Source organism: Chelonia mydas, chromosome 9 (genome assembly GCF_015237465.2).
Source record: "Chelonia mydas isolate rCheMyd1 chromosome 9, rCheMyd1.pri.v2, whole genome shotgun sequence".
In the NCBI taxonomy this organism is placed as follows: Eukaryota; Metazoa; Chordata; order Testudines; family Cheloniidae; genus Chelonia; species Chelonia mydas.
In genome coordinates this window covers 86,845,787-86,860,253 of record NC_057855.1, presented here as the reverse complement: position 1 = coordinate 86,860,253, position 14,467 = coordinate 86,845,787, and the positions used below count along the sequence as shown (strand labels likewise).

Here is a 14,467-nt window from a genome sequence, read left to right as displayed (position 1 = left end):
AATGTGGAAGGCTAATTTGCAAGCAGTCACTAAAAATATATTTATATATAGCTGATCTGAGCAGATTTAGATTTTTTTTTTTTTAAATCTAACTTGGGCTCCCATTGTGACACTCTTTTGCCAAGTTCAATCCTTTATGAGTACTTAACCAACCACAGATGGATCTATGTGAGCGAATCCAACAACATTTACTGATTTTCATTTCATTTAAGAAATACCAATTTCTTTGATTTCTGCTTTTTAGACTAACTGGATAGCCATTTATTCTTCTGGGTATCTAAACTAATTAAAAAAAAAAAAAAAAAGGCACCGGTAAGTCACCATGCTCCCACCAATTAAAAAGAAGGATGCATCATCATAAAACTCCATTCTTAAATATATATAGTCCAAAATAAATAAATTGTGGAGAACCACATGTAAAGCTGGGCTGACAACTTCAGCACCACTAGTAAATTGAAATACATAGCATTTACATAATTAACACTACCACAGAAACTCCCCAAAAGAAACTTCTGCCTACAGAACCAATCCCGGAGATTATGCAACGCAATGTGTTACCTTAGCACCGTAAATCTGCTGTCTGATCCCCAAAAGACACCAAAAAAGTTGTCCAGAATGGCTCTCTACAGAAGCAACTCAAGGTGATTATATAGGAAAATAATTACTTATATTTGCTTCGATAAATTCCTTACCTATTAAAGATTTGATATTTTCTAGGATTAAATCACTAGTGATATTGCCGGATAAATCTTGCCCCAGTTCAGCAATCAGCTTTGCATAACCTTCATTCTCTTCTCTTAATAAGTTAAATTTCTGTTGTTTATAACTGCAATTAGATAAATAGATATTAAACACTAACAAATGAGGAGTACAGCTCAGCACAAGATAGCTATTCATAATAGTAAAGTTTATACAGGTTAAATATTTTATAAATATTAAACTTATCTACCAACATTGAATACATGCTTATGAATTAATGGTTTTATTTCCAACCATTAGGAAAACTACAGAATGCAGAAAACAATAAGCTTCATTTCAAATAGTGGCTAAGGACCCTGAGTTGCTGAGCACAGGTCCCAGACTAACAAAAACATCAAGCTCACATTTAACTTTCAGCATGTGATTAATCCCTTTTAAATCAATGGGACTATCATGTGCTTAATATTAAACTTGTTCCTAACTGCTTTGATGGATGGGGTCAGAGTATCAGCACCTTTCAGGACTGAGCTCTAGGGATCTAAACTAATTTTAATTGCATTTCATAGACACTGAAAATGAAACAGTAGACATGTAGATACAGAGCCTTTGCTTACAATCCAAAGACCAAAAGCACTGCACTAGATAGTTTAGGAAAACAACAAAAGCCTATGCTTAAGTCAGAGATATTAGTAATTTATTTTTAAGTATTTTGCAAGTAAGCATTTTCTACCATTGAAAGCTTAAATATTTGAAACCACTGGAGCAAAGATAATTAGGCATTATAATAAAATGTAAATTTCACATACAGTAAAAGCTTTTTTAACCGGCACGCTGGAAACAGGGGGGCGCCAGTAAATTAAAAATGCCGGTTAACTCAGAGGGAGGGGTTTGGAGTGCAGGGGCATGGGAGGGGCTGCAGGGTGCGCTCTGGGAGGGAGTTGGGTCCAGGATGGGGTTTGGGGTGTGGAAGGGCCGGATTGGGAGGGCGCACTCACCTCCGGTGGCTCCCCACAAGCAACTCCCAATCCCTGCTGCTCCTGGTGGAGGCGCGGCCAGGTGGCTCTGCCTCTGCAAGGAGGCACGCTGCCTCCATCTGTAAGCACCCCCCACCCACAGTTCCCATTGGCCACGGTTCCCGGCCAATGGGCTGGGAGCTGCGGAGTCAACGCTCGGGGACGGGGGACAGAGGTAGCGTGCCTACAAGCCACCTGGCTGTGCCTCCACCAGCAACAGCAGGGACAGGGAGCCGCTTGCAGGGAGCCGCCAGAGGTGAGCACCCTCCTCCCCGCAAGGACCCCAAGCCCCTCCCAGACCCAAACTCCCTCTCAGAGCATGCCCCACAGCCCCTCCCACACCCCAGCCGGTCCCGCAACAACTGCGCTATAAACCGGATTTTCAGTGCAGATCAGAAATGCCGATTTATAGAGCTTGACGGTTGGTGAAGTGCTGGATAAAAGAGCTTTTACTGTATCTATGAAAAATATAAAAGGACAAATTATGTTTTATTACCAAGGAGTAATTTTAGTACAACAAAACATTTCACTTTAAAAACCACCAAGTATTTCATAAAATTTTCAACATGGAAAACATTACTTTGAAAATATATAGATTATAAAAAGCTACATTTAAAGAAATTGACCTGCACCCCCCAAAAAATCTACACACACACACTTACAAAAGTTTTGTCTTGATTTTAACAGATTTCTGATTAAACTGCTGAGACTGTTTGATGAGCCCTAATGATTCCAGTGTTTCCGGATCCAGACGCTCCTTTAGGACAGTGTCTGAAACAAGGTACTGCACAAAACAAGAATGCAACATACATGTTATACATATGAGTTGATAAGTATATTAAACTAAACAGCATTTGATCTTGACCCTGGGTTATCTGTGTATGTATACTAACAGTGAAAATAAAGGTAATTCAAATACAAAACATACCATATAAACTCAGTTTCAAAACGAACAATTGCTTGCAACTGAAAAGCTACAATTCTACAAATGAGGAATCTATATAAAATACACTGAAGGCTACGGAGTTTGCAGTGAGTGGCACCACAGAATTATCATTTTTAGCCTGATTACTAAAACTTTTGCCTGTGGCCAAAATCACTATATATTCCCTTCACATGCTTTGAAAAACAAGTGCAACACTCATTTTCACATGCAGAAGCTCTTACAATTAAAAGTCTTATTCTACATGATGGAAAAGGCCAACTCCTAGACACAAAAGAGGCTGCACCAATGGGACGTCCAGCAGAACACTCATACACACCTTGATGAAAAAAAAAAACCCAAAAACCTCATAGAATTAACAGAAAATACTATCTTTTTTTACAGGTTTTTTTTAAACTATCCTATAGAATTTGACAGAAAATTATATCCCTGCTATAGATTTTTTTAATAGATAGGTTCAAAAACCTGTAAAAAATTTAACAGTTTTTATTAAATTCGATTACTTTTCAATATAGTTCCTGTAGAAATCCTTTGGTATCACTGATATTAAATTCCAGATACCCTATAATGGTATCCAAACTACAGATAGCAGGACAAGTCAACATTTTTAGATTGACTACTCAAAGAGAAAAACATCTAACTGATATACACGTAGGGACTTGGAAGCAAGGTCTCAAACCATCTATATGAGCCCAAAGTACTTGAGCTTGAGAGTCATATTTCATTTCCTGGAAATAATTAATTATTATTTGTTTCTAACAGCATCCACTATGTTATGCTCAAATGAGACCGACCCTCACCTGTTGGCTGTCTATAACACGATGCCCCATCTGCGAGCCACTTGAAGTATAAGCAACACTTCAAGATGATATGCAAAGCTGCTTTTGTTACAATGGTAAAGTGAAGGGTTCTGCTACCTGTAGTCCCATGCAAGACATTAAGGGCTTCCAGAGGCTCTTTGGCCAACTAAACAAAAAAATGACATGCTGCGAAGCTGCTTAATGTTATCCAGTGTTTTTCCAACGCAAACTCCACCACGATCACATCAGCAGATGACACAAAAATCAGATTAGCAGCAAACACAAAGGAGGACCAGACCTAACTGCAAAGGGTCATGGAGATATAAGAACATTTTGGGATGCAAGCAACGAGGGAATATTTTATACTAATTAGAAATGCTCCCAAAAGGAAAAATCCTACATCTCAAAACCTCAAATTATAGTAAGGTGAGAGACTGGAATCCAAACCTAGATCCAAATTTAGTAGTTTAGTAGTCATAATGGCAAAACCAAAAATGAATACATCCAAACACTGGGGAAAGGAAAGGTCACATTCAAAATCCAGATAAAAGGTTTGTAGGTTGAGCCCCAGTTATAATATTAAAATACAGTCCAGTGCTCAGACAAGGAAACAAATAATGTAGGGAAAAAAAGGCAGAACCAAGCCACTTCAGCCACCACATAAAAACAAGGTTATTTTTATCTAGTCTAACACTGGCCTAATAGACCTTTATTATCTAATCAACACTGTAGTTGAAGCCCAGATGTAGAACCAAGATTGGAAGGGAGGTGTCTGTGAGAGGATCGCCATCTTAAGAAATGGTCCAAAATATGGAAAAAAAAATTTGACAATGACTACTATAATGGATATTTTCAGCTGTTAAGTAATTTGAGTCCAACCCATGATCAATGGGGCTTGATATCTTGACAGCTAATAAAAACTCAACAAAAACTTGAACACAATACACATTTTTAATAATACAGTGTCTTATACAAACTAAAACTCACAACATAAGAAAAAGAACTGCTATTTTATACAAATAAGGCACATGACAGGTACAAAGTGGCACTGTCACCTAACAAAAGAGCCTCTAATATTTATAGGGAGGAAGGAGGCTATAATTAAATTAATTCATTACAACAGATTTTGGAGTTTCACATCTCACATATTCACTAAATCTAGAAAAACTGTGACAAATTAAGGATCATAAAAATTCTAGATATGCAATTTGTCTAATTCTTTCCTCCATGATCTTTATTTTGTGGGAAAGAATTAACCAGTAAAAGAGGAGTAAATTTGGAGGAGGAACACCACACACTGTTGTTCACAAACTATTTTGCCTGAAACTAATAACTAGTCATTCTGTGCAATTATAATGCAGCTAGTTAAAACAGTTATCTGTTCTTATAAGTCTACATAATAAAGAACCACAGGATTTGCCATATGTGATAAGACAACTGGTCTATCTGCTATTCTGTTATTCTGTTTTATCTCACACTAATAAACCTTCTGACTACAAGGATGAAAGTAATGTTGTAGTTATTCTCTTGGCAATAAAAACATGTGGTTTGAAATATACAACAAATTAGTATATGTCGTATACATACACAGTATTTCTTACAAAATAAGTAATAATTTAAAAATAAACTCAATAATTACATTACATACAATTTTTTCCCTAAAAAATATCTGGTAAAAGATACAGATTTCAATTTTCTTGTCATATTTTAACGTGGAAGTGTTTTGCTACACAAGAAGTATGTAAGTGCAACTTACCAAACAGGCTAACACCAGTTGCGTAAAATGATCTCTCTTGCTTTTTTCTTCTAAACAACTTGTTTCGATATCTGAAGTAAAGGAATATGGGGAAGGGTAAAATGAGACATTACTGGTCATGGAGACATATCTTTCTGGTTTCTCTCTGATTTCTCCACTGCAATGTAGAAGGCCCATTCTTCCTTTTGTGATGAATCCTAGTAAAAATCTGCTTGCACATGTATTAATGTTTAAGATTCAGTTATAATTAACATTCTGATTCTGTGTCTAGTCTAACCATTCATTAACACTCAGCTTACTGTAATATTTAGTGGCTGATTCTATTGATAAAAAGAATTCACACACTGCACATCTATAAATCCAGCGGTTGTTAACACTGGTGGCACAAATGCTGGAGACAAGAATGAATAACAGAAGATAATTCACTTTTTTCTTGCCCTTCTCCCTGTCTAAGTGAGGCCTATGACCAGCAGTAGGTACAGCAGGTAGAAGGAGGGATAGGACCAGGAGGCAGGGAAACCAACATACAGTAGAACCTTAGAGTTACGAAACTGCCCGGTCAACCACACACCTCATTTGGAACTGGAAGTACGCAATCAGGGGGTGGAGAGCAAATACAGTACAGTACTGTGCTAAACATAATCTACTAAAAAAAAGGGAAAGTTTAAAAAACATTTGACAAGGTAAGGACACTTTCTGTGCTTTTTCAGTTAAATTAAGATGGTTAAAAGCAGCATTTTTCTTTTGCATAGTAAAGTTTCAAATTTGTATTAAGTCAATGTTCAGTTGCAAACCTTTGAAAGAACTATAACATTTTGTTCAGTTACATTCTTCAGGTGTTCATAACTCTGAGATTCTACTATACTCTGTACAGTATAAACATTATTTCTATCTGAAGTTGGTAAAGAGTTAGCTGTTCCCCCTATGTTACTGGTCTACCCCCCCCTCCCCCCATGCTTTTTCTCCACATTCTCTCTCTCTCTCCTTCTGCTGTTACAGTCAGCTGTTGAAGCAGTAACTTACGAGAGCCTTTCAGGCAGCTTATCAGGTCCTACAGGAGTGCACATTCCACAACACAGTAATCAACAGACTACCCCCGATCTAGAGTAGTTTAGATCCCTCTAATTCATCAAGACAGGGGAGAGCAAGAGAGGGAAAACCCTATAGGAAAATGCAAGGGGAAAAATATAGATAGAAAATTGGAGAGAGAGCAGAAACAAGGAGAAAATTCCAATGAGGTGCAGGCAGATGGCCCACTCATTCACAACAGGGGCTTCAAACAATGTTTCAAAACCACTGCCATAACCTGTTGAGTTCAATTTGATAGAGTCTGGACTGAATACTCATTAAATGTACTAGAAGACTGCCTTAACATTGTGATCTTTATAATACTACCTAGATGTGTTTTGCTCTTCTGTTACATGCTTCTGTAACTCCATAGAGATAAAGCATCAGATATGCATCCTTAATTTTTCTCTCTCAGTTCATATTCTTGACTTTTCTTCCATTGACACAATCTTAGATTCCTAGGTACTGTCATCTCCAAAGTCTATTAAATTATCCCCCCTTTCAGTACAGATTTATCCTTAAATGCTCTGACCAGCACAGTTTTAAAAATTACAAGTGACAGCGTACCTACTACTGTATTATTATAGCAAACAATACATTTTATCCAAACCCCGTTACAATGTTGTGCATTTTTCTGCATCTCCTGTTCCATGATTATGGATTTGGGATGAAGAATGAGAAAATGAGAAAAAGTGAGAAAATCTGTGCGTTTAAAAGTCACACCAAATGAGGATTTCAAATCAGGCGAGACAATGATGGATACATACTGGAGGGGAAATGGAAATCTATTTTCACTCAAATTTATGAATGGTGAGAAATGAAGTGCACATAAAGAGGATGATTGTTTTTAAAAGATAGCATATCTGACCACATAGTTTGAAGACCATGGCAGTGAATCCTTAAATGAAGTGTCTCTTCTGGTACAGTACAGCCACAGCATAGAGTCACATGAGCTCAGGTCACATATGTTGGTCTTGTAGTAGGCAGACATTCAGATGAACAGGATGGCTTGTGATGGAAAGCAACCCTTTCCCCGCATCTCTTCAATCTTTGGGAGCGAGGCGGTGGGTCGTGTAAGTTACTACCCTACAGCCCACATCTGCTATCAATTTCCAGGACAGTTTTCAAGACAGGCTGTGCAGCTTAGGGCTGAAATGACTCACCTGCCCAAATACAGATGAGACCGACAAGCCCTAAGCTATGAACCAGGTTAAAAAAAAGTTACTTGGAAACGAAGGGGGTGCCTTTCTGCCCTTTCCTGATCACTGGAGTGTGGCTGGGGCTACCACTCACTCCAAACCCATATCTCTGGTCCTCATGCTGTTTTGATTTTTCTCCCCGGGTGACCTCCAGAATAGAGCTGTTAGAGGGAAAGCACAATACTTTAAGGCAGTGGCCCCCATTAAAAGCTTCTTCCCCAACTTCAATAGCCAGTGCAGAACTATCCCAGTCATAGGACATATATGAAATTTTTGAGTACAGTCAGACATTAACTATCTCAAGCAGAGATGAGTACTTGCTCTTCAAAATAAGGAGCAGCCTTTGTGGCTGAATTTCATTAGACCAGCTGCCATATTTGGCAATGCAAGGTTCAAGTTTCTAGTCAGGAAGCTCTCCCCATGAAGATACAATATAAAAGAAAGTAAACTGGCATGAAGGGGAAAAAAAGAGAAAAGCGATAGAATCTTTAAAAGTTGAATTTCTGATGACAAAGATGAATGCAAAAACTTTAAGATTAAAACATGGGTATATAATTGACTATGCATGTGTGTATACTAACACAATGCACAAACTGCATGAATTCTGGGCAGTAAGGGAGGGAACAGAAGAATTCATTCCCTTTCACTGGAAACTATTAGAGTTGACTTTTCCTCATGAATCTAAATGATATTTTTTAAAGACCACTACACATTACAAACGTTTTTTCTTCCCTGCAAATTATTCAGAAATTTGTATAGTCTATTCTGGCCAAAATATATTACAGTATGCATATTGCTAATCACTGTTTTGGGAAAATAAGCCAACCAGAGCCTCAGCAGCACCAGCAAGAACCAAGACAAGAAAAACCACTCTGATTAAAATTAATGTTTGATATGGTGTAGTTAAAAAACTGGCAAGTGGTCTGTAGGTTCAAGAAATTTGAGAATCATTGCATTATAGAGCATGAAACCAGATGAGAATTTCAGCTTTCAAATGGTGAATATTCATCTCTAGATCTAGCAGTCTGTGAGATATCAACTGCTAAAATCATGGCCAATATTAAGTTTGGTACCAATACAGGTCCTACAGCAGTTACTAAAAAGAAAAATTTTAATCCCTACTCATTCTGAGCTCGCTCACCGAAGTCTTAAGTAAAACCAGTCAGAATTTAGTTTTACAAAGTTATGGAGCAGAAACAGGACTAAGGTGCACTGAATCAGAACAATACATTTGAGAACACACAGCAGATCTGTTCCCCTATTTTTCAACAATAAAAAAAAAATTCTGAGCAATGGACATTTACCTATTTTCAAAATAAATTAAAGAAAAATGAGAACAAACAAGTAAACTTCTCTCACTCATCTCTGCGTCTTCTTTAATACCTCCCCGCATCAAGGGAATAGTTTAACTAATCTTGTGCACAGAACAACTGTTCTCTCCTCATTCAAATTTTTCCTCAAAAAACACTCCCCCTTTCACCAGGCCTATTAACTCAAGTCTTCCATTGTTTTATAAAATAAAATCTCTTCCTTAGAGATTTTAAAATATAACTGTTTTGAACCCCAGGTTGTATCATATTCTGCTTCTCACAGCCTGTATCTTTGATCCTGGTGCTCACAATCCCCTACTGCATATCTGTTATCAGTTATCACTTTAGATTGCAAACTCTTCAGGTAGAAATATTAGATGAAATTGTGCTCTGAATTACACTTGTGGAACAAGACAGTATTCAGCTCTTTATCTTTTTATTTCTGCATGTAAAACCGATATTCACTCACCAACTGAGCTACAGATAATAAATAAGGTAATAAACATATCAAAAATAAATGCCAAATATACGCAAAAATAATTTGATTTGGAAACAGTAACTACTATCCTGAAGACTCTTGGCTACAATAAATTATATTTGCATCTGTATGTTTGAACCCAAGCAAAATTAATGATCAAGTATTCAGAATATAAATTTTTGAGGGGCAGGAAGCATTTTGTTTCAATGGAAGTGTGAGGTTACTAATGAAACTAAATCCAGGTTATAAATTAATAAATTGTTATTAAACAAGTTTGATTTCTAAAATAACAGCAAATATACAAATAAAACCATTTTCACTAAAAGGGAGCACAGAAATGTATTGGCCTATTCTCCTCTGAAATTCTATTTTCCATTGACGTTTTGTTTTCTCAAAATAGAATGACAGCACTTTTTTGGAAATATTACACCTACACTTCTATTCTAAATAAAAAGAGTAATGATCTGTGACAGACTAAAGCAAAGACATTTAAATATGAAGCACATATGGCCAGTGGCACATATGGCCATATGGAACAATTTTTACAGTGAGGGTGCTGAAGGCAGAAACCAGATATTAGGGTTATTAATAGGCCTGTCAAGCAATTAAAAAAATTAATCACGATTAATTGTGCTGTTAAACAATAATAAAATACAATTTATTTAAATATTTTTTGATGTTTTCCACATTTCCAAATATACTGATTTCAATTACAACACAGAATACAAAGTGTACAGTGCCCACTTTATATTTATTATAAATATTTGCACTGTAAAAATAAAATAGTATTTTCCAATTCACTTAATACAAGTACCGTAGTGCAATCTCTATCATGAAAGCTGACCTTACCAACGTAGAGTTATGTACAAAAAATAACTGCATTCAAAAATAAAACAATCTAAAACTTTGGGACAGAGTGGACTTGTAGGCTCTACTTCTTGTTCAGTCAATCTTTCAGTTCACACAATGTATTGAAACAAACAAATTTGTTTACATTTGCAGGAGATAATGCTGCCCGCTTCTTGTTTACTATGCCACCTGAAAGTGAGAACAGGCATTCGCATGGCACTGTTGTAGCCGGCATTGCAAGATATTTATGTGCCAGGTGCGCTAAAGATTCATATACTTCATGCTTCAACCACCATTCCAGAGGACGTGCATCCATGCTGATGATGGGTTCTGCTCGATAACAATCCAAAACAGTGCAGGCCGATGCATGTTCATTTTCATCATTTGAGTCAGATGTCACCAGCAGAAGGTTGATTTCCCTTTTTGGTGGTTCGGGTTCTCTAATTTCCGCATTGGATTGTTGCTCTTTTAAGACTTCCGAAAGCATGCTCCACACCCCATCCCTCTCACATTTTGGAAGGCACTTCAGATTCTTAAATCTTGGGTCGTGTGCTGTAGCTATCTTTAGAAATCCCACATTGGTACCTTCTTTGCGTTTTGTCAAATCTTCAGTGAAAGTATTCTTAAAACGAACAACATGCGGGACCATCATCCGAGACTGCTATAATATGAAATATATGGCAGAATGCGGGTAAAACACAGAGCAGGAGACATACAATTCTCCCCCAAGAAGTTGAGTCACAAATGTAATTAACATTTTTTTTATTTTTTTTTTTTTAAAGTATGTCCTCTGGAATGGTGGCCAAAGCCTGAAGGGGCATACGAATGTTTAGCATATATGGCATGTAAATACCTTGCAATACTGTCTACAAAAGTGCCATGTGAATGTCTGTTCTCACTTTCAGGTGACGTAAATAAGAAGCGGGAAGCATTATCTCCCGTAAATGTAAACAAACTTGCTTCTCTGAGCGACTGGCTGAACAAGAAGTAGGACTGAGTAGACTTGTAGGCTCTAAAGTTTTACATTGTTTTCTTTTTGAGTGCAGTTATATAACACAAAAAAAATCTACACTTGTACGTTGCGCTTTCATGATAAAGAGATTGCACTACAGTACTTGTATGAGGTGAATTGCAAAATAGTATTTCTTTTATCATTTTTACAGTGCAAATATTTGTAATAAAAATAAAGCGAGAACTGTACACTTTGTATTCTGCATTGTGATTGAAATAAATATACTTGAAAATGTAGAAAAACATCCAAAACATTTAATAAATTTCAATTGGTATTCTATTGTTTAACAATGCGATTAACATGGAGATTAATTTTTTTTAGTTAATCACGTGAGTTAACTGTGATTAATCGACAGCCCTAGTTATTACTACTTCAAGCCAAGAAAACCAGTTCCGGGACCTATGTATTCTTAATTCATACAGTTGTGAGAAAAGCAGAAGTTTGAGTATCAACTATTACTTTAAATTTTCCAGATTTTTCAGTTATGCCACAACTGTTTTATTCAACAATATTTTAAATTAGCTGAAGTCTAAATATTTATTCCCCCGAGACTAAAAAACTGTAATGACTTGCTGCTTTTAAACAAACTGAGCTCTATCGCACTGTGAATGTAAAACTGTGTAATTTATCTAAGTTTCTGCATCTGAATTTTTTGAAAAAATTTTCTTTGTAATCAGCTTTTGGAGTTATTCAAGAGAAAACAGTCTACCCTATATTTTCTATTATCCATAACAGGTAGAAATCTAGTAGCAATCACCAAATAATACAGTGATATAATTACTGTGAATTTTAACTCAGCTGTGTGCTCAGTTAACTATAATGGCTTGTCTATAAAGTAACTGGGCAATTAGTCTGCATATTCTATAAAGTAAGAATCATTTTAAAGTTTACTGAAAAACACCCACACCAGAATTTTTATATTTCAATATTTAAGCTTTTTAAATATGTTTTCTACAACTATGTTTTAAATCTAGAACTAGAAAAAGGATTAGGCCTTACTTGGAACTAATCATTTACATGGAGTACAAAAAACCCCACCATTGTTAGTTTAACATTGAAGCTGAGAAATCAAGTGCAAAAGTTAAGGTTGCTTCTGCAATATTAACCATTGCTTTGAACATAGGTAGTATCTGTTTGTCTTGTTAAATAGTGATATATTTTGTGTTATCAATGTAGAATATCAAAAGCACAGAACATGTAACATTGCTCTGGTTAATATCGCAGGAAGAACTGCCATTCGATTTCTCAACCTCCTCAATGTTGCTTTAAATACTACTTTTTGCAATTAGATCAGACCGTGGCCCACTTGTACGGCACTATAAGGTGCCCCACTACTACCTTACTACCCGTTACACTGCTCACAGCACATAAGGTGAAGCAGCCTCTATAGAAGCATAGAGCATAGTTAGGTTGGCGTATCAAAAGACATAGACACTAAACTAGGTACAGAGCCAGGGACGTTTACACTTTTCCCAGATCAGCAGTCAGACTGAGGGTTTGTCCACACTACCGCTTAAGTCGATGTAAATTACGTCGCTCGGGGGGAGGGGAGGTGTGAAGAAGCCACCCCCACAAGCAATGCAAGTTACATCAACCTAAGCGCTGTCCCCACTAGTGGTTTGTCAGCGGGAGACGCTCTCCCACCAACATAGTTGCTGCCTCTCACTGAGGTGGAGTAATTATGCCTCTCCCGTCGGCATAGCACATCTTCCCCAGACATGCTAAAGCAGCACAGCTGCATTGGTGCAGCTGAGCCAATATAGCACAGTAATGTAGATTAGCCCTGAGTCACAATCTCTCTCCTGAACCGCTCCAGACAGTTCAACAATGCATAACCCCTATCTCAGGGAAGATCATTAACACAGAAACTAGCCCTCAATTTCCCTGATATTTTTAAAAGGAACGAATTCCAGAACTATTTAGTTCAGGGATATAAATAAGCCCACAATCTTCACCATAAAAATCAATAAAAATTATGTTAATATAGAAGCTAGGGTGAAATCCACCATGAGACATTAAAAAAGATCTTTTTTGCCAATCCCTTGTTTCTACTAATGGAGAATTTGAGTGATCCCAAGGATCCCATTTTCAGAAACAACTTAGGGTAGGCCAGGCCAGCTTTATCTTCTCCTGTAGCCATAACTCTCTCAACAGCTACCGTTGAGCACTCAGGTGATATGCAAAGCAAGATGGTATCCTCTTTACGGCTCCTTTATGTACAAATTGCTCCTCTCCTTTCCCAGCCCCAAATGTTTCTGCTTATTTATTTACATTAGAAAAAATCAGGTCCAAAATATGCATGTTTTTGCTAGAGGACTTTGACAATAATGCACAATATCAGAGCCCTCCAACATAAAGGGGGAGAAAAGTCAGTTTCCTAAATGAAATTAGTAGCTACGTTTATTCACGTAGATTACAAATCTGGAAAAGAAAGAAAAAGAACAGTCTCAAGAGTTTCTTGGTGGTCCATACAGATATCAAACAAATAATAGAGAAAACGTTGCTGCTGATCCTAATGGTAGTAGCTGGTCCAGAATTTCATTGATGTTAGCAGTTTTGGGTAAAATGCTATGACAAAATCTGGATGACAAAATCTTAAATATCTTTAAGAGAAGATTCACTGTCCAATATTAGTCAAGTGAAACTGCAAGATCACTCACTCAACTAAAGCCACTTCTCAATTCAATTTAACTTTTTCAACTACAGTTTAAAACTGTTTTTCAGAATCTTTATCTCACCACATATATATATGTGAAATTGAACACATAAATCTGACTTCCTGTTAGAAATGCGCTCATAACAGATCAAGTTACTTACCAAGTTACAGAGCTACCATGTTTGATGACATGGTAAGAAACAACTCTTCTGATTGCTATCACTGTAGCTAGAGAGAATATTCCTTTGCAATGGGTGGGCTATGTTCCTTTTAAATCTTAAATCTTCCTGAATTTGAGTCTTCTTATATAATAAATTTTTCATAGGTCAGTTAGCACCATTTTTGTAAAAATCACCAAAATTTTGTACATAAACTGCCTAAAAGATATGACTGTTCATCCTTTGACTAAAGGACTAGAACATAATATTCTTTGCCTTGTGATTTATGCGTTCATATTTATTTTTTGTACACACATTGACCCTCTTGAAGTAATCTGATCTTCGAAGGCACAAGGGTCTGCCCACACAGATCTGATTGCAGCAGGAGGTACTCTTTTAGTAATTGTGTTTTCATAGTACTTTTTTTTCCAGATATGTATGGATTTACATAATTCCTGCAAGTATCTTCTTAGTTTGTTTTATATATTATATAGGCTGTTTGAAAAATTCAATAAAATATCTTAAT

The 14,467-nt window shown here is 36.7% G+C and overlaps 1 protein-coding gene across 2 annotated transcripts in view; it reads right to left on the bottom strand.

The window, feature by feature from the left end:
* Positions 1–14,467, bottom strand: part of THOC2 (THO complex 2) — a 107,704-nt gene that overhangs the window by 76,127 nt on the left and 17,110 nt on the right. For both annotated transcript variants that reach the window (XM_037909450.2, XM_037909451.2), the window contains exons 5-7: positions 5,212–5,282; positions 2,375–2,496; positions 693–826 (exon numbers count right to left, since the gene is read on the bottom strand). In XM_037909450.2, the coding sequence (XP_037765378.1) occupies positions 693–826; positions 2,375–2,496; positions 5,212–5,282 (327 nt within the window). The remainder of the gene's footprint in view (positions 1–692; positions 827–2,374; positions 2,497–5,211; positions 5,283–14,467) is intronic.